This window comes from Drosophila biarmipes, chromosome 2L, assembly GCF_025231255.1.
Source record: "Drosophila biarmipes strain raj3 chromosome 2L, RU_DBia_V1.1, whole genome shotgun sequence".
NCBI classification, from domain to species: domain Eukaryota; kingdom Metazoa; phylum Arthropoda; class Insecta; order Diptera; family Drosophilidae; genus Drosophila; species Drosophila biarmipes.
This window is the reverse complement of record NC_066612.1, coordinates 19,862,589-19,883,198: the sequence shown is the minus strand read 5'-3', so window position 1 is coordinate 19,883,198 and position 20,610 is coordinate 19,862,589. Positions and strand designations below refer to the sequence as shown.

Here is a 20,610-nt window from a genome sequence, read left to right as displayed (position 1 = left end):
GTAAGCCGCAGTTCAGCGACCGCGCCAGCCAAAACATTTGACCGTTAGCGACCTTAATCCCGAAGCCGTGCAACTGCTGCTGGCGTACTCTGTGCCGAGGCTATGGCTGCGACTTTTGTTCATTCAGAAGAAGGCATGCAGCGCTGGCAGAACAAACTGGCTGTGGTGACGGGCGCCAGCGGTGGCATAGGAGCCGCCTGCGCTCGGGCCATGATCGGCGCTGGACTGCGGGTAGTGGGCCTGGCTCGTCGCGAGGCCAAGCTGAAGGAGCTCAGGGACAGTTTGCCTCCGCACCTGCAGGCGAACTTTATTCCGCGGCGTTGCGATGTCTCCAAGGAGGAGCAAGTGCTCAGCTCCTTCGAGTGGATCGAACGGGAGCTGGAGGGAGCGGACGTGCTGGTGAACAATGCTGGTATTACCCGCGAGACGGAGCTGGTCACGAAGGGCAACACGCCGAAACTTAGGGAGGTCCTCGACACCAACGTGATGGGTGTCATCTGGTGCACTCGCGAGGCGTTCAGTAACATGAAGCGGCGTGGTGGCGAGGGCCACGTCCTCATCATCAACAGTATCGCCGGCCACCAGGTGCTCAACTTCATCGACGTGCTGCCTTCATTTAACATCTATCCGGCCACCAAGTTCGCCATCACGGCCATCACCGAGACATATCGCCAGGAGTTCCAGCTGCACTCCAACAAAATCCGGGTGACCGCCATTTCTCCGGGGGCCGTCAACACGAACATCTTCCCCGAAGAGATCCATTTCTACGTGAAGGACATGGCCAGACTGGAACCAACTAACGTGGCGGACGCTGTGCTGTACGCTCTGCGCACCCCACCTCATGTTCAGGTGGGCCTAATTCACTTAGGACGTAGAGTGACTCGTAGAGTGATCTGAATCACTAGGCGACGCTGTGATCTTGATCTATACGAATTAGAGATTTTTGTACTTGACTTGCAGATTTTTAAAACTCGGAGCAAGTAACGCTCGCTAACGCTAAATTCAAATTGTTTGCTCTACTTTCAGGTTCACGATATTACTGTTAAGCCCATGGGCGAAATCTTTTGAGCCTCTTTGCACTTTTGGCCTTTTGATGGCTTGGCTTTGAAACGATTTTCAAAGCAAAGTTCTAGTCCTTACGGAACAATACCCTAAGACAGGATTTACTAAAACACAACAATCTTTTTAATTGCCAGCTACGCCGCTCATCGATCACGGTGACGAATGCATCCCAGAACCTGATGATGTGGCGCAATCACCTCAAAAAATCGATATTTTATATATTTTTAAATAAATTGCGTTTTTTAGATCATAGATAACTTTTATTCAAGTGTTTGATTTTGTTCCTAAACTACAGTTTAAGGACTGGGAAGAAGAAAGTTTAGTCGGACGGTCGGAAATCTTAGTGGACAAATAATTGAAGGCATTTTCGGTGGACAATTGAAAGAGGATATTAGCTGCTACATTTAAAGAAAATATGTCTTAGCTTATACATTTTTAGCTCCCGATACGAAAGTGGATCACTGTTTTCGCGTGTATATCCGCAACGCGTGCACATAGTTTATTGTTTAGTTTTCATCGTTCTTGCGGGGCGAATAACATTTCGACCCCTTGTGAAAATTCTCTTCGATCCCCCAATGTCATTAGGATTATTTTGTGTCGGCATTTTGTCAGTTTCATCGTTCTTGATTTTGGGTGTATACAAAATTTGGATTGTCAAAGCATATACACTTTAAATATTTTTAATAATTAATCAACAATTGCATTCTTAACTCCTGAACAACTCCGCCTTTCTCAGTCAGGTCCAGCCCTCGGCAAGCCTAGTCTGCTGTACGCTTCGCTTATTTTCTTTTGGCAACATTTTATTTCGATACATTTTGGGAGAACATGGTATTTTTATTCCCCTATTGTAAAGTGTTAACACTTCGTAAATAACAATGAGTAGTTTTCACATCTGCATGGAATATTAGTGTGTTTTTATTAGTTCGTCACCGATTTGGAGTACAATTCTATCCTCTCTGATAAAAATTGAAAAAATTGTGGTTTTCTAAAAACTGCAACAAACTTGTTCTGAAAATTCCCTTCTCCCTTTTTCACTTCACTTCCTTCCAAGACAAAGCGGAAATTGTTTCTAGAGCAAAGCAGTTTTTAGGTAATTCTCATAACACAAGCAGTGCATGTGCAAGTAGTATTTGCGCTCTGATTGCATATTTCTGTTCTAAACAAAAATACCAAAGGCAGTGGACTTGCAAGCAGTCCAATTTTTGATCCAAAATTTCCCCTCTGTACTGCTTTGTGCTAAAAACTTCACTCGTCGAATTCGAAGACCTTACTGCACCTTTATCTTCCGCAATTATATAGTCGACCTTATCCACCAGGGGGCTCTCGGCGCACTTCTCGAGTGCCTCCAGGCTCCGCCGGAGCCTTTTCCCGGTGTCCTTAATCCTGCCCAGCAGGCGCACCATCCTCTCTCGCGTCTGCGATCACATTGCATTGGCTGCCGGGTAAAGCCTCCTGTTTCTTGGAATCTACACGGGACAACATTACACATTAAACATAATGGTAAAATGCTTCACCAAGATAGATATTTCAATTTGGCAGTGCGCTGGCCAAACTTGCTCGCAGTCTTCCCCCGATGTCGTGGGGAAGAAAATCCTGAGGGGGTCCACAAACACTTCTGCAAACATGATAAGGAATGGACCAGTAAACCTCATCACGATTCCCGGACAGCTCACGAGTCCGCCCATTGCGTAGTTATAAGCGTTCTGAACTCTGTCTCCCGAACGGACCACCGCCACGCATATTTTGATCCTTTACTTACCCTGTAATGTAACGAGGTTAAGCTAATAATACGAGTACCATCAGTACCTCAAATCACTTTATTCTTACCATCTGAGTGCAATGGACCTTGAATAGATTTTGTATGGTTCGACGCGGTCGTTATGGTACAACCGGTTCATGACCAAGGCCAAAACGGTGAACTCCTCAAATTGTGAAATTCCACTCCACATCCGCCCCGGGCACTTCTGGGAAAGTAGCTCCTTCCTGATGCGTCCATTAAACATTTTTGAGGCGGACTCGACGGGCCCCACTGCTCCACCCATCGAGGTACAGGTACAAGAGCTGTGATCGTATTTTGTCCTAAATCTATTTGACTTCCCTCATTTTGCCGACAGTGTATTTACGGTGATATTAATAAGAAGTCACATTATTTGTTTCTGAGTTATTATACCCGTTATTCGTAGAGTGAAAGGCCATACTAGATTCTCTGGAAAGTATGTATCATAAAGTATATATTTTCTTGATCAGGATTGCTAGCCGAGTCGATCTAGCCATGTCCGTCCGTCTGCCCGTTCGTATAAACGCTGAGGGCTCACAAAATTTTAAAGATAGAGATTTGGAGTTGGCATGTGTGCTTTTGGGTTTTTTGCGTAGAGCGCACTCCAACGCCCACAAACGACCATATCACCAGTTCCCACATTTAATATTTTGGTGGTATGTAAATAAAATGATGTTCTTTTTATCACTACCCATCTTCATGCCAAATTAAATCGGACGATTAATTTAATACTCAATATTGGCCAAGTCCTTTGAGGTTGCACACCCCGTGCAGCAATTCAGCTGCTTTCGCTAACGTGCCACCAAGCGGCTAGGGGCGACACTACGGGCTGTGTGTTGCGTGGTGACGAATGCATGCGCTAGGTGGCGCTATAGGAGTGCTAGTGAAGACGGTTGAGCCAAGGATAATATAAACTGTTCTATAGTCTTTGGTTTGACTATTTAAGAACACATCAATATTCAAGAAAGATCATCACAAGTTCAAAAAAGGGCTTCAATAAGGAAAATGATAACTCCTTTTTCCGAAATTATGAAACTTTATTGGAACCAAAGTCTACAATTTAACTTCTCCCTAAAATATGTCCAAGGCGCGTTAAACCCCATTCCAATCTTAGACTATTTAAAAACTAAACGTAAAAATACGATTATATAAAAAGTCATGCTTAAAAGAGGGAATTGACGGAATAAATAAAAACAGCTGCATTAGAGAGGGGAGCAGTGTCACCAACAAAAGGCATAAGGATGGAGTTTTATTTATCAGAAGAGATTGATCGAAAATTTTTTATCTTCGCTTCTAGTGGTCAATAGTAAGAATTCATCATCGATATTTTACAGGAATATACTCAATAGATTTTAGCGACTTTCTGCTTTTAAACATCCTAAAAGTATTAATTTTGGGTAACGTGGCAATTTAAAAAACGAATAGTTCGTCAATATACCCTTTACTTCCTTACAAAAACGATACTATTAATATAAAAATTAAAAATTACATATTTTTTTGCTTAGCTCTTATATTTTTAATGTTATACTTATTTTCTAGCATTAAGTAATGTACCTCAATTTGTCTTTTAACTCTTAACATTATTTACCAACAAACTTATTTCATAAAATAAGAAAATGAATAGTTATATTTGTTTTAATGCGCCTAATAATGAGAATAAGGGGATTTCGGTTCTCCTCCGAGCACAGCCCCTCTCAGAATACAAGGATTTTCTCAATTCGCCGCAACTGAAGGCTTTCGGAGTGCGCCCCACGCCACCCCATCCTGTTCTGGCTGTGTGCTGCTCGTGGTTCGCAGGACTCGGCTCGCGTCGGAACGGCTACTTCAGCGAGGAGGAAACAACAATACGGAAAAGCTCCGGCCTCGGCTGCCGCAGTATCAAATGAATTCCAAGCCGCGGCGCACGTGCTTTGTCCTCTGGCGCGGCAGTGAATCCGAGTCCTTCTTGTCGCACCGAAAGGACATCTCGTGGTGGCCGCTCTCGACTGCGGTGTCGCGGTTTCTCGCGGTGGAACCTGGAACCACGTTTCGCATGTTTTTCAACTAGTGCGTGACGACACTACGTGAGGTAATGGATTGATTGGTCCAGTTTCGCTCAGTGCAGTGTTTCCAAAGCCAAAGTGAAGTTCGCAAACGGAGGCCGCTTATGCGGCCAGTGAAAGATATTGTCCCAGCACAGCCTACCAATCAAGCAATCCAATAAAGTACTGAAAGACAAACAAATTTAATGGAGATATTCGCAGTGCGGAGATATCGACCCTAAAGTGAGTTAAAAACCACCCTATTCTTCGTTAAAATACTTATGTTTTTCTCATTTAGCGAGCTTGGCTTTCATCTTCACAAAGTAACCAAAGATAAATCAAGAAAAACTTTTTTTCGCATCCGAAATGAAGCCAGGCGGGCAACGTGATTTAAAGCTAATCGAAAATGCATTTGTTACTCAGGTTTCTTGATAATTTCGCGCTCGGCGATAGGACGGGGGCGGGAACAAAACCCCCTTTTTCGTGTCAGTTGCATAAACAACCGAGAGTTTTCCGCAGAAATGATTGTTTCTTGTGCACCCAAATCAAAGTTTTTACAAGTTTTGCAAAGTTTATCTTCGCCTTATCTGCGTTTGAAGTTCCATCCAGTTTTTTCGCAAGCGTGGAAGACCGCAGAAGCCAAACAACCTAATGAGCACGCGTGTTATGGATTGACTTTGAAATTAGCCCTGATTTCTTATGAGTTTTGGTGGTGCGATGGGGGGTGTGTAATTGGTCCCAGGGATAGCAAAACGCCGGTAGATGAAGTTTCTACTCAAGCCTCGGCTTCCTTTAATTACACTATTATATTATCCTATTATAAATATGGACATGCAGATAGGTTCTAAAGGGGTTATGGTCCGTGCTTTAGCTATCTTTAAAGGTGGCCGACCTGGCAGGACTTTTTGCATGCGCTCCTGTCTGGCCATTAATTAAGTGCCGCTTGAAGGAATGGAAGTAGATGAGCTTGTCCTCGTTAATCTTTCACCCCTATAAGGCACGGCCCAAGCGGGCATATGTATGCTCGGAGACAGCCTCAAAAAACGACATTCAAATCGAACCATTCCCTGGTCCCTTCTCCGCCTCCCTGTTTTTCTAATTGAATTTGCTTTCGAGCTTTTTTGTCTGGCTTCCCTTCTTAAAGATCAAGTGGTCTCCAGGTGACGGTGTGGCGTTGCCGATGTCCAGGTGATTAATGTGCAACCTGGTCTGTTTAATTAACTTGTACTCACTCCTACGGATGACAAAGGGCAGATGCTCACTTTTATTTCAGGGGCTCCACAACAGCGAGTAAATGGAAGAATGACCGCGTTAGTGCCTCTTTAACGGGTTGAGTCTACATAATAACATAACAAATGCCCAATTGTCGCATCGAAAGCGTGCGCAGAGGTTTTTAATTGCTTTTAAATCATCTAATAGGCCCGAGAGCAAATATCTCGTGTGTGGCGAAACCACCAAATTCAATTAAGCGTCGATACCATGAAAATAACAATTGCAGCTTGCACTTAAAGCCGATTCCACGTTAATTTGACGACCGTTGTTTGATTGGCGTCGCAACAGCCAACAGCTCATTACACAACAACGCCCGCGACAGCAGCATAAGAGCATTTAAGTGCTGTGATTACCTGCAGGCTCGGAGGGCACGGGGTCCACTGCATCGTTGGTTGAGGGCTGAAATTAACCATGACACTGCACTCGCTCGCAGAACCCTCTGCCGTTTGCAAAAATTAACATTTTAATTGGATTTTGGCCTCAACATATTTGTGAGCGATCAGGGCTAGCGACGCCTCCTGTACGCCACTTTGGCCCAGTAGAAAACTATCTCAGTGCGCCGAGCGGGTGTAACTATTAATGCAGTGGTTAGCATTGGATAAGGGTTCGCAGGACGGAAGAGGAACACCATCCAGGTGACGTGGTGACGATAGGCAACTTGCCAACAGACGGTATATGGGGGCTCAGCAAACACAAACACAAATTTCGAACCAGAAAAAATAAAATAAATGCGACAGCAATTTGACACGGGATTAATGATGCGAGCAAGGACATTTTTACGAAGGCCTACTGTATACCAATGTTTGCTTAAGTTTAATTGTGCCCGAGCACAGATTTCGATGGAGAGCAACATTTTTTACTAGGACTTAATTTCCTAACGATTCTTTCATCCTTTCGCTGTTTTAGATCACAATTTAAAGGCTAGAAAGTGGTATACTTGAACATGTTTTTGGGAAAGAGTTCATTCGGAGTCTTTAAAAATTATGCATTTAGGAGTGGTTGACATATCCATTATATATATAAATATTTATTTTATATCCATTAGCCATCGCAACATCATATCGTCGACATCATAAATTAATTATACGGGTCAAGGCTTAGATCTTTAAATTATTGCATATTTAACTTGTTTTATATTCTGAAAAATATAAATGTTTATGGATGGGTTATGGAAGTGGATTGGTTTGAAAGTGTAATGGCAAGCACTGAACAGCAACCTTTTACATTTCTCTTTTAAAAGTCATAAAACATTGTTAAGTTGTTGGGATGGCACAAAAATGTCAAGTGCAATCAAGCGTAGGGTGGTCTTACATCTAATAATCATGGATAATATTTAACAGAAATAATTGATATAATTAAAATGTTATCTCCTTCCAGAAGGCACTTCAAACACGATTGAGTATCAATCCATTTGCAGTGATGTGAAGCAACTACCCACAGTTGGAGGCAAAGTTACACTCAAACAGGCGGGTTTGAGGTCAAAAGATACATCCCATAAAGTCAGGCATAACCAGCTGGGCGAAAGACCATGGCCGTGGAGGGCAAGTGCTTCGGCAGCATCGCCACGCCAATCCTCGTGCTGGTGATTAGCATTTCGAGAGCATGGACAATGCAGCACCAACATCTAAGTCCTGCCATCCAACTGCATCCGGAAACGAAGTCATTATGTAAGTTGCACACTCGCTTATTCACACAAGTGTTTCTCAATTCCACAGGTATGAAAGGCCACTTAAGTCCCTTCCCTGCGGTTTAATCATGCCTACGGCTAGAATGGTCCTTAAGGCCATAAATTAGCTACTCCTCAGTGGTCATCTAATGTTTCGGCATCCGTAATTAAGTTAGTTAGTTAAGTTGCAGATGCATTTGTTAAGCAAACGTGGTTAACAGAAGGCATACTTGATTGGGAGAATCAATTTCGACTCAAGAAGTCAAATATTATTGAAATGGTTTTGATGAGTTTGGGAGTTTTTGAGTCCTTTACATAAAATGTGAAAATGCTGCAACCAATTAAACGAGTTCTTCTTTTGCAGTACAAAGTCACTTCGCCTCGAGGTGGCAACACACTTTCCCTAGTGAAACAAAAACATAATTTCTCGGCTTCCCCCTTCCCGCCGTAGTTCCTGGTGTATGAGGAACTTTTTTCCGGCTTGTCATAGCTTAATGCAGTAAATGCCTAAATCAATTATGGCCAGCAGGCGGAAGCGAACAGAAGACTCGGAAAAATAGGCAAATAAACCAAATAGGCAAGCAAAGAATAAAATCTACTTAGCACATGTAGACTTTAATTAAATCATGGCCGAGGGCAGAGGGAGGGAGACAGCGACGAGCCATCGCGGCCTTCATCTTAATCTGCAGACACCAGGCCGGAGCACATCCTTCAGGACCTTTTCGGGGGGGAGGCGGGCTCTGAGCCCAGGACTGTGTTGCGGTTGTGGCTTCAGACGTCGGGAGTCGGGCGCCTCGGCTTTTTATGGTTATGCTTAGCGCTTCTTGGTCATGTTGCTCACTTTCCGGCAAGTAATCACACAGCCATAATGCCGTGCCGTTTGCGAGGCTGAAAAGTGAATACTGCTACGGGGAAGCTGTTGCTACATAAAGTAAATAAAGCTGTTGTGTTACTTATGGGCAGATAATGTACTTTTAAACTGAATATGTGGATTGTTTTATGCGCGAAATATAGGAAGCATTTGCTGTAATTTTTAAGTCACAAACTGACGTCATCTGAAACTTTAGCTCAATAATAGCGGGTAGGTGGCGCTTTACAATATCGCTTAGCGCCCTTAAGCTGAGCAACGGGTATCTGATAGTCGGGACACACAATATTCATGGTTGGATATTTATGATTTGTTGAACTTACAATTTTCAGTCGGTGAAACCATTTGAGGAATCAGTAATACATTTCAGTCGCCATTCTTGCATCTCCGCCTTGCTAAAAGAGTCATATATATTTCAATCGCAGTTTAAGGGTTCTGCTTCTTGTTGTTGGGCGTTTGCCGCCCTCCCCCTTTTCAATATGCCCAATAAACCCAGAAGAAACAATTTGCGAGTATTCCTCCTGCACTGTTTGTAGCCACCTGCATCTGCACTCGCTCTCTCCAGCCTCCAGCCTGCAGTCCGATTGTTCCCTCAGTTGCTGTTGACTCTTCTTGCCAGTGACTTGGTGATGTGGGCAATTCCAGAAGGAAGAACAGTCATAAGGGAAACCCGGCCGGCTGCTTCTTGCTTTGTCGCTTTTCGGGCAAAAGTCAGCCACAAACTGCAGACAAGAAAGTCGAAGGAAGTGCAGGCGTGGAGTTGGCAGGAAACCCCAGTCCCAGGGGCTTTTCAGTGGCCACCTGAACGAGGAGTCCGGAAAAATCAACTCAAACTTTCCAGTTGTTTCACTTCGGAGACCGGCGAACGACAAAGAAGAGAGGGGCAGGAAAACGATCGTAAAATATTTTATGGCCCCAGTCTGGCCGCACAATTAAACTCGAGTTCGCCGAAATCCCGAAACCATCAAACGGAATTATTTAAAATTCAGAAATTCCGCCCAAGCAGTTGTTGTGTCAATTAATAAAATTTACGATTATTTTGTAGCAGCAACGAAGATTGAAGCACGGCCGTACTGACTATTGTGCCTCGTTGAAAGGAGCTATGAAAATGTATTCAAAAGGGGTTTATATGCAATATGTTTTTAAGTGGGCTTACAGAGGATCATTTTAAGGAGCTTTTATTATGGCAACCCAGTGTTTTCTTTCGTAATAAGTCTGTTTTCATTGGAAGCCCAAGAAATGCGGGAAATTGAATTATTGCAGAGCATTGTTATTAAATTAACGACCCCGCGCTCTGGATCAACTAGTCATTCCTTTTAATGTTTAGTGGGATGGATTTTGTGTAATTTCAACAGTCTCCATTGATGAGGTGGAGAGCAACGGTAGTCAGCAGTTAAGGAAATTACTTATTGACGAACACTTACTATAGGATTGGCATTTAATAACATCGAAATCCATTGTGAGGTAGGGGCAATAACAAACTTGCCAACATATCCATACGGGAAAGCAATTTTATTTCCTATCCTATTTTCCACTCTAGCTGGGCCCAACATGTCCTCATTGTTGTTTGTGGGCTGTCCTGCAAACCCCTGGCTATTACGGCGTGGATACAGGGAAACCATATAAATACAAGCTCATAAAAATCATGGCTGCATGTCCTTTGTGTTGAAATGTGGCTTATGGTCCTGCCTTTGCAGTTGTGTCCCAGTTTTTCAGGTCAGGCCAGATGCTTTTAATATTTATTTACCAATGGAGCTTGAAGTATTTCAAAGGAATGTTTTTATAAAAATATATGGCAATCAATGATAATACGAATCTCTGGTAAAACATATTTCAGATTTTACCAAGATCATGCTGGTTCGACTTCGAATTGCGATTAATTTCTGCGATTTTTAAACGTCCTTCAAATACTCGTTGCATTATTCCAGCCCCAGTTCCCGAATAATCGAATATGCCAAGCACGTTGACCAAAATGCCATCTAATTTAAATGGCTTAACGGAGAGCAGGAATGGACACCCAAAAACAAACGGCTGCCATGGTCCACTCCCGGGTCAGGAATGGATGAGAGGTGCACATGTGGCCCCTGCTGCTCCCGCAGTCGAGATGCAGATAAGCCAGATGTGCTCATGTTGGTATCCCAGAGTAATTGCAAGTTCGTAACTTAATTTGGGAAATGCTTGTGCTTATCAGGGGACGACGATTCACATTTGATATGATATATATGTTATATTTTCAATGATAACTGCCAACAAAATTTATAGAAAATTCAAATTGCTTATGCTTAAGATAGATTTTTGATATACAAATATCGGATCACTTTAATATTTCATATAGAAAGAGTGGGAACAATATTTTCTGACAAAATTATGGTAGTCTGATGGACTGTATGAACTGTGCGAATATTTCATTAGGGATTTTAATCAGGTCGTGATAAAGTCATTCGGATTCACTTTTGCTGAATAACGATGTACTCTCATTCGAGCGGCGGGCTAAAAAACCAATTTCGGTACATGTGTAAATAATGGTTCTGCTCTGCGGTCGGTGGAGGTGGCTGCATTCGTTCAACCGAAATAATCGTTCCACATAAATTTCGACTCGAAAAAATATTTGCTTTAGGAGCACGTCTAAAACAAAAAACCTACAAGCTTTATTTGTTGTGAGTATTGCTTTTTCGAATTGGGTACACTGATATGTTTGTGAGTTTTGCGACAATATTATGTTGACTTTGCGTATACTATTATTGGGAGTCTTTAATTTTATTCTTAAAGTTAAGTTACACATGTGTGTTAAAGAATTAAATAAGGGGGAAATTCATAAATTTAATAACTTTTTGAGTACAATGCGGGTAGGGCCAAAGGTATGGTGCTTGGATTTACTATTGGTGTGGCGAAATCTGTAACAAATCTTTTCTACTGTGAAAACATTACCCTTACGAGGCATAAAAGTTGACATATGTAAAGGGGCCCCACACATGGCTCCTACATACAGTCCTACAGTGGAATGGTCTGTATCGCTTGTGACAATAAGCCCAAAAAGAAACATGAAATCAAAAACCAAGGCACACATACATGGGGCACACACTTTCGGGGCCTGGAGCGGAGGTTGGGGTGAAAGACCCCTAAAGCCGTTCTGTTAGATTTATTTCCGTTTTTCTCACTTTTGTTGCAACTTTTTTGTTTAGTTATTGTTCGGAGTTTTTGTTGTGTTTGCCAAGATTGGTTTATGTTTGCGGGTGGGTCTAGTATTAGTTTGGTGTTCTGCATGCCGACTGAGGGTCGTGCCACATCAGTTAAAAGGTTGGTTTTGTTGGCATCTACTTACGGAGTTACATTTTAATATTGGATTTTCTCCATAAGCCAAAACCACATAAGTTGCTTACCAATAAAACAAGCAAAATAAGTTAATTTCACATTATTCGTAGGTATCTATGAAGCTTACATATTAATTTGCATAAATCCTCCTGTAACAAAAAACATTTCTCTTTTAATAGTTTTGAAAACTAAAACTTGTTGTTAAAACTGTCGGAAAAGCTTTTATTACGCCGCACTGCCGGACAAACTCTGTTGTGCCCGCAAAAGCAAATGCGCAGATACAATTCACCCTATCAGAGCATTTTACAAGCACTAGGATGTGGAACTAGCATTGCAACAAACGATGCTGGGCTTAAAACTATATTCTGCGGAAGGGCGGAGTGCAAAAGACAGGAGAGCAGCAAGCTGACTGTTAACGATGCGAAAGTAAGTCCACACATGCACGCAGTTCAACAGTGAGCCCTCGATAAGTAGTGCGGGAGAAGGGCTTATGAGCTTGGTTGATGAGGGTATGGTTTGTTGTATTTCAATTAAAAAATAGTTATTCAGCAAATGAATTATATAACATAATGATGTTAATGTTGCTTACCCTTCCTCTCGATTTCATTGCCTACTTTTGTATACCTTGTGGCTCTATTTTGCAAAATACCCTACATGCTTTTGGTTGAAAAGTAATGGAAAAGAAAAGATTGATTTCTAAAACATTTTCCCTAGGTGTGACACAATGACTTCCGAGAACGATCCGGCCCGGGACAGTAATAAAAATACAGCATTTAATTAAGGGGAATCGAACTAGCTGCCAGGGCCCACTGTTCCCGAAGTTCTCGGAACTAGCAGTAACCTTTTGTCGGACCCGTCTCCGCACCCCGATTGTTGCCAGCTGATAAGTGAGCTCCCGGAGCCCGCAGGAGGGGAGTTGGGTGAAAGCGGGGAAAGTGGGGAAAGTGGGGAAAGTGGGAGGGAATCGCGAGCAGCCCCGGGCGGAGCATAGAGGAAAGCTGCAGCAACAACGATTTCGCTAAATTACAAACAATGCTTATTTGTTGTTTATCTGCGTAAAGCATCTCTCTGACACTTTCAGGCCACGGCAGACTTGCCAGGGGGGACAGGAGGGGCCCGGGGAAGGTGCTGGGACTGGGACTTGGACTGGAACTGCTAGTGGCTCCCGGAGCCGCGGAAGTGGGGGAACCCCCTCCGTCGTAATTGAGTTGATAAAGCTTCGCTGCGGCGCTCCTCGCACTGTTTGTGTAATTTGTGTAATGCATGCAAAGTTAATTACCTCGGGGAGCTTGGTAATTAGAATTGTGATTGAACGCGCCTCGCAGTGCCGTTGACATCCCTTTACATACGTGCGGTCCCCAGCCCCTCCCGCCCAGCCTTTGGTATAAATCAACACCATAAATTGTCCTTGACAAGCCATTGCCCGACTCCACCTATCGGCCATGCACACCGTGCGTCTGTCTGATCCACCTGATTGTCCGTCTCATTTGCCTGGTTTTTGAAAAGTTGTCGCTGTCAAGTTGGCAGACGTTTTTCAATTAGCGCTACCTGAAAGTTTGCCTTGTTCTCGACAGTGTGTTATCGCCACCGAATTATGTCCATTATTTTCTGTGCACCTTTCAGGTGATTCTCGCAAATAAACTCAATTTAAAGCATTTCAAACTTTGCAGACATAAGGCGATGACTTTACGTGTTTATTCAGCAATTACTCGAATTTAAATTAAATGGCGGAGGGGTTGCTTCTTTATTTTTCTTAGTAAAATATTTGCTTGTTAGTTTAATTAACTTACAATTACTGTTTTAAGACTGCCCACTGGCTTATCCAATTAAAATATTTATTGTTTTTTGTTTTCAATAGCTTAAAGAAGGCATATTTGCCATGGCTTTATGAGTAAATGGGCTGAAGTAATATTAAATCCGAATTGCCATCTGAAACTTTTCCCAATAACGATAAGTGCAATCATTTTGCAATTGCTAAGCTATTTAAAAGATAAAGTTTTATGTATGTTGTCACTGTCAACTTTACGGACTGCGCCGGCAAGTCGCAGCAAATATTTATAAAGAGTTTCAATAGTGAGTCTCAACTATTTGAAACCCAAGAGTCTACTTTTTTATTTGGAGGATGCTTAATGTACGTATACCTCCATAAGGGTTAAAGCTTGTGCTTTGTAGTCTTATTGTTGTTAAAGTTCATTTCGATTTCGTGCCTGTCGGATGTTGCCAACTCCTTGAGCTCCCCTGACGTCTTAAACAGTTTTGTGCCAAAACTCAGAAGGTTTTCTTGAAGGCAATCAATTAAAAGCTTTTTTTTGGTTACTGTGTTAGTTTTTGAGATTGAAAGTTTTGGCAAGAGGATTGACGTCTGACAAATGGAGGAAATGGTTTTAAAGTCGGACAGAAGAGCTTCAAATGAATTTTTATTGCTTGAAATACCAAAACGATGGTGCTCCCCGATTACCAAGTTTTTATATTGTAAGTGAGCTCCAGGGGCTGCCCCTTTTAGAACTCATATGTACTTGGTGTGCAAAAGGCAGAAGGACCTTTGAAAAAGTGTTGAACAAGTAGCTTTAAAGTTAAGAAACACTGCCTTGAATACACGTATTTTTTACTTCCCTCTAATCGTTTTTGACTCTTTACTACTGCTAGCTACTGCTAGCTACTGCTAGCTCTCTCTGGAAATTATTCTTAACTTCCCAAAAAGCAGGGAATGCAGTTGCATTATTTCGAAGGTACGTAGTGTTGGTAAGCTACTGAAAAGCGCCCCCTTCTTCGAATACATAGTTCGCCCATCGTGAGTGTTGCCAACGTCAAAGGCGTCTTAGCACTCAATGTAATTGAGCAACACTTAAGCAATGTGCGCCTCATTAGTTGCCTTGCAAAAAAAAAAACAAGCCAGGGGAAAGTGGAAGCGCAAGCTTATATGACAGCACACACAGGCAGACACTCCACGGAAAATGGAGGAGGGAACTTCACACCAGAATGATTTCCTTTGGCGGCAGCCGGAACTGGGAAAAGCTGTGGGAAACTCAAGAAGGCAGCTGGTAAACTGGGCGCCAGCCACGTGCTCTAGCTTAGATATCCATATGTGCTACCCACGGAGGGATACGTGCCTTCCTCATCTTTGCCGTTCCAGTTCCTCAAGTTTTGTTACGTGCCGTGCTTAATTTCGAGTTTATGCCCTTCAGGTCTCGATTACACGGGATCTGAGGAATGCATCGGAACTTCGCCCACAGATGGCTGTGGCCTCTACTTTCGCTTGCTTTGCCATTTATTAGCTGCAACAAGTTGGACGAGCGAGGAAAAATAACGAGAGACTGGCAGACAACACTGGCTCATCATTTTCCTGTTGTCAGTGAATGTGTCTTCGAAACACTGTCTGTTCACTCGACATTCTCTCGACAACATTGCTATTTGTGCTCGTCGTTAAAGATATTATTTTTCAAATAAATAACTACTATTGTTTCAAGTTAAGCACAGTCAGTTCAGTTTACACTGCCATAAGGGACTTTCAATAAAGGTTTTCTACGCTCCATTCGAAGAACAATCAATTCAAAAATATAATGGAATAGAAAGCATACAAGTTTATATAAATTAGCTTGAAATAATTATGTAAAATTTGGGTAGGAATATAATAATGTTAAACGAGGAAGTGGGCAGACTATTATTTACATTTGTGTGTTTAGCCTGGAACTATTAAAATTAAAACTGGTTTTCTCAGCACTTTTAGTTTGACAGGAAGCTATTTGTATAGCACTTTTCGAGCTTGTCAAAACTTCACAGCCATTTTAGGTTGGTTTTTTCTAGCTTCCTTCTGCTGAAGTGTACTACAGCGAACTTTCTGGAGCTTTCTCCTTTCTGTTTTATTTTAAAATTTAATTTGATTTCCCTCAGAGAAAACGTATGGTTTAATGGGTGAAGCATCCGCAGATTCTCTTCAGTTTCACAATTAATGGTCAGTTTAAATTTCGCGTCCATGTTTTGTGTGTTGTATATTGTCCAATCGGGCTAATCAGCTTGGATGGTTCCAGATATCCGCTACGTCAAGCATAATTAAATGCAAATTAGCGCATCCTGTGCTTGTGGGCCCATTTAGGGCCTGGCAGGGGCCAGGGAATTCGGCAACCTACTGGTTTGCAGCCCAAATACAGTGCAGCTCAAACACAGTAATTTACTACGTCATGGGCCACGGGGCAGGATTAGTGGTTGAAATTTTAAACACTGTTCGCCTGCAATTTTCATAAGCACCGCCATGGGTTTTTGGGCGAAAGCTGTCGGAATTTGTGAAATTCAAAAGAACTGCCACGAATTCGCTGCAGGACAAGAGTTGCAAGCTCGCGATAGATAGTGAAAGAGGTGGAGGTATTTCATTTGTTGTTAACTGATTACACACGGAAAAAAGTCTTGCATAATTCAAAGGCCTGCTTGCACACTTTTTTCCACCAACTAAATTTAACCAACTAGGTTTAAAACTCTTTGATTTAAGCACAATTTAAAGTGTTTTAAATTGGCACGCGACTAAAGATTGTTTGGACTTGCGCTGCGCAGGAGGTCCAGGAATCTACATGCCAAGCGCCACTCCTCTAGCTCGTATAGTTTTCGAGATCTCAGCGTTCATGCGGACAAGTGGACGGACGGACAGACGGACGGACGGACAGATGGACGGACAGATGGTCGGACGGACGGACAGGTGGGCGGGTGGACGGACAGATGGACATGGGTGTTACACACTACGACCAAATCTAGTATACCCTTTTATTTAGGACTTACGGGTATAATTATATTTTCTTGAGTGCTGAAAGTAGCGTTTTTGCAAAAGACATAATAAAAGACCATATAAAATGCGTTTATCGAGTTCTATTTTATACGTATGAGGGTAAAATCAGCCGCACTCGTCCCAAGGAATTTGAACTCTACTCTATTCTACCAGATCGTTCTGCGCCACAGGAGCTTTCCACCTTCGAACTTGTTCTATGTTTCGCAGTCGGACGGGTATTTTGGGGTATTTCAGAGCCCTGATCTGCGGAATGCTGATCTGCGTTTGAATGCCAATACTGCGGCAGTTCTTGGGACTCATTTGAGCGCGGCAGAAGTTCAACGTGCTTTGAAACCGCGTGTAGCTCCTGCTTCTGTCGCCACCGCACTTGCGATCGAAAAGACTCGCAATGGCCTTCTTGTCGCAGGTCATCGTCTTGGCAGATAAGTACTGCTCGGTGAACATGAGCTCGTACTTGAGCAGGTTCTCGTACTTCTTTAGCAGATCCACCTCCGACTCCGAAACTCCGAGCACACCGAGGTGTGCCTGGGTCTTCTTCTCGAAGCAATGCACCTTGCGCGTTTCGTAGCGCCTTCCGTGTGTGACCAACAGGAGCAGCTGGCCTAGGTCCGCCCTCCTGGTTGCCTCCTGCAGGATCTCCTCCAGGACGCCCATGGAGCAGCCTCCACTGACGTAGCGCCCGAAACGCGGCTTAATGGCTCGCATGCACACGCCCAATCTCGGGTCATACGTCTTCACCCATCGACCCTTCGCCAGGGTTACCCTGCTGCCCCGTTTCCGGTCCACCGGAAGATGCGGCCCGAAAGCACGCCTAGACGCCTCTGTATCGCTCATCCTCACAACAATTTCGACTGCCAAACGAATGTTCCAAATTGATTAGTGAAAGTTTTAAATGCTTACTCGATTTTAAGATTATTTTCAATGCACCCCATAAATATAAAATAAATTTGCATAGTAAAGAAATACATTTTCGAAATGCCTCTTTTGGACCAAAAAAAATGTACATAAAAGGAAACCAGAGCCAACAATTAGAATCAGTTAGATCCAGAAAAATTTTTATCGGCAGGCAATTCTCGGAATTGGCTCTTTGTGGAAATTCAGTCAGAGAAGGCTTTCGGCCGGAAATAGAAAAACAAAATAAACAAATATTTTATAATCCATCAGCAAGCTATCGACTCAGCGTCGTCAACCAATTGTTTGTATAAATGCGGCTCTTTCCATACATCTGACCACATTTGCTGCCTGTCAGTCGCCATGAATCGGTCTTCGGAAATATTCCTGGAGTACATCGAACACTTGATTTCGGCGGACAAACCATCGGGTGGATTAGTTTCTCGATCGCCAGGCATGAAGTCCATTCGAATTTGGACGAGTGGCCCCAATGATACGCAACCAAGGAAACCCGTGAAAAATTCAGCTGTTTTAATGAATAAGAAAAAGACTCGAGTCTTTTCAAACTGGAGGCAAACAAAGATTTGCAAAGCGTTTGGGGAAAATAGGGAGAACAAGGTGAAAGTGATTCGATCTCTATTACCTTATAACTAATGGGTATTATTTTAATAAATCTATAATATGAGTAGGTAATAGTTGTATGCTTTATATTATATATCAGTTATATCTATAAAATAAAGTAAGAGTGGCATTCGGAGCTCTCTCAGACAAGATCTAGATATAAATTATTTTTAACAAGTTGTCCCCGTTAAAAAAGCACTTCCATTTTTTATGATTTAATGAGGGTAATGCTTTAGAATCGCATAATGGAAAGCGTAAATTAAAGCCATAATTTTGAGAGTTTGCGATCCAAAAATTACACAGCGATTTCATTTTTATGCCGCCATCTGCTTCGTTTAGGCTAATGAAGCGTTCCGAGAAACCTAGCATTCGGCCGTCCATTAGCCAATTTAATGAATTAAAATAATACTCACTGCCTTGGGCGGAGGACACAAGGGCCAACTCCGCAAACAGCACTGGATAATGGAAACATATTGCTTGAAAAGAGGGGCGCAATAACTTCATTAGCCCACTGGACCGGGAGCTGGGTGCACGCGATATATCAGATGCGGAAAGGACAAGGTTCCCTACGGCTCCCGAGAAATTAATCAATAAATCGCCGGCTACAAGCACCAATAAACGGATGTCTTCCCAGGAAAAACCAGCAGGGAAGTGCTAAAAAAGCAAAGGAATTCGGTGGGACGGAGGGGGAAGCAGATCAAGGACCAGCGAGCAGACCATCATGATTTATTTACTTTTGAATGTCTTTCAAGGCAGACTCTTGACCCCACTTGTGGTTCGAGTGGAGGCCTGCCCACACATCTCCCGAGTATTTTATTGGCTACGTGCAACTGCGCAAACAAATTTACATGACACTGAACTGAAAGGTGCTTACCTGCCACTCCGTTCCCCTGCCTAAACGGCCCCTAAACCACTTGGACCCTCAAAACATTATCGAAAGATTGATGAAAGTTGGGGCCGAGCAGTTTTGGCTTTCTCGTTTTCTAACTATTAAGTGAGCAGCCCGACGGAAAAATTCCCGTCGAGATAAATGACTTGAGTTTCTTTTTACGTACATTATATTTATTCTTCCGTATATGCCTGTCCCTATGTATTCGACTATGTGTATCTGCGGAAAATTATTGCTGTGGGTGAATGCTTATAATGAATAATGAACGATTTTCCGCCCTTTTTCCCGGAGTCCTGGAGTTTTATTGTGGCCAAACAATAAAATGCTTCGGCCATTCAGTAGATTTGTTTGTGGCCTGACCAAGGAGCCCGATATGGTCAAGACTCCCCCTCTATTTTGGGGGAAAGCGTTGATTTGCCTTCACACTTTGATTTGGTTTCCTACTTCGGGCCCGCGTTGGTATGTATATTAATGGCTCTTATAATGCCCAGCCGACGTATGGAGCATATATGCTTCTGGCCATCTTGGGGTGTTTCCGGGGGCCAATTTAACCGTCAGCATCTCGCTCCCATTTGTCTGCCTTTCAGTCGATTTGCTGGCGGCTCGTTTGATTGAGCGCTGCTCATAATTGATACATTCTGAATAAATCTGGGTTGACCCATATTTTCTTGGGAAATGTTGCCGGCTTTGGCGGACGATGCGGTAATGAAATCGGGCTGCCTTAAACTGTGTTCCCCTGATTGATCTGAGCCATTGAAAAAGTTGATCTGGCCCTATGGCCTGGGCGAATTGTATAAATATTTTTAATCAAGGGGCTTACAGTGTCGGTGAAATGTCTGAAAAATATGTGTGTTGATGGGAAATGGAATACATGAATTTAAGCTGCCCGCATTTCATGTGCTCAAACTCTTTTTTAATAGAACTGTGGTTTTATTCGCATATTTTAAAGATATTTATGAGCTTCGAGCAAAACCAGGCGACCTTTCCGCACACATGACGTCCAGGCGACTTCCGTTTCGGCTCTGGCGGCGACATGGGAAAACTTTTAGCATTTATCGTATGAATTTCTGAAGCCATTTCTATGGGGTGCTTTCCATAAAAACACATTCAAATGCCTGCATAGTTCTTTTGTTTCACTTAACCCTTTCCCTTTCCTTGGCCTGTCGCCCTACCATTGGAATGCATTTGGCTTCGAACGTTTTGCGCATCCGTATAGATTTCTGGCATTAGCACGACTTAAATTTGTTAGCTGCTATCCTGGGTTTCCACTTCCCCCAATGAAAAATTTATTTAAGCGAAATGCAGGCTGGCAGTTGAGCAAACTAAGCACCCCAGCCCACAACAATTACACTTTCAACTGCAGACCGGCAGACCGGCAGACCGGCAGACTTTTCAGCTCTGACATTTTAAGTAGGCATTGCCATGAAAGGGATACAGAGTGCCGAGGAAGGAGAGCC

General features: G+C 43.0%; 3 protein-coding genes across 3 annotated transcripts in view; 2 read left to right on the top strand and 1 right to left on the bottom strand.

Moving 5' to 3' along the window:
- Positions 1 to 135: 135 nt before the first annotated feature.
- On the top strand, positions 136 to 1,325 carry LOC108033571 (farnesol dehydrogenase). The gene is made up of 2 exons (XM_017107915.3): positions 136 to 849; positions 1,027 to 1,325. The coding sequence occupies exons 1-2, from the start codon at positions 136 to 138 to the stop codon at positions 1,066 to 1,068; spliced, it is 756 nt and encodes a 251-aa protein (XP_016963404.1). The 3' UTR covers positions 1,069 to 1,325.
- Positions 1,326 to 1,976: 651 nt separating this feature from the next.
- Positions 1,977 to 3,179, bottom strand: LOC127010680 (uncharacterized). Its single transcript, XM_050885092.1, has 2 exons — positions 2,890 to 3,179; positions 1,977 to 2,822 (listed from the first exon to the last, which is right to left on the bottom strand). The coding sequence occupies exons 1-2, from the start codon at positions 3,102 to 3,104 to the stop codon at positions 2,732 to 2,734; spliced, it is 306 nt and encodes a 101-aa protein (XP_050741049.1). The 5' UTR covers positions 3,105 to 3,179; the 3' UTR covers positions 1,977 to 2,731.
- Positions 3,180 to 4,965: 1,786 nt separating this feature from the next.
- LOC108034212 (fibroblast growth factor receptor homolog 2) overlaps positions 4,966 to 20,610 on the top strand; it is a 40,906-nt gene continuing 25,261 nt past the window's right edge. The window contains exons 1-2 of the mRNA XM_017109051.3: positions 4,966 to 5,103; positions 7,510 to 7,799. Of these exons, the coding sequence (XP_016964540.1) occupies positions 7,661 to 7,799 (139 nt within the window). The 5' untranslated portion in view covers positions 4,966 to 5,103; positions 7,510 to 7,660. The remainder of the gene's footprint in view (positions 5,104 to 7,509; positions 7,800 to 20,610) is intronic.

Bases quoted from the DNA above. Each gene is read 5' to 3' on its own strand.
- LOC108033571 (XM_017107915.3), top strand. From the start codon at position 136: ATGCAGCGCTGGCAGAACAAACTGGCTGTGGTGACGGGCGCCAGCGGT. The intron at 850-1,026 runs GTGGGCCTAATT...CTCTACTTTCAG, and splicing joins GCACCCCACCTCATGTTCAG to GTTCACGATATTACTGTTAA.
- LOC127010680 (XM_050885092.1), bottom strand. From the start codon at position 3,104: ATGGGTGGAGCAGTGGGGCCCGTCGAGTCCGCCTCAAAAATGTTTAAT. The intron at 2,823-2,889 runs GTAAGAATAAAG...GTTACATTACAG, and splicing joins AGGTCCATTGCACTCAGATG to GGTAAGTAAAGGATCAAAAT.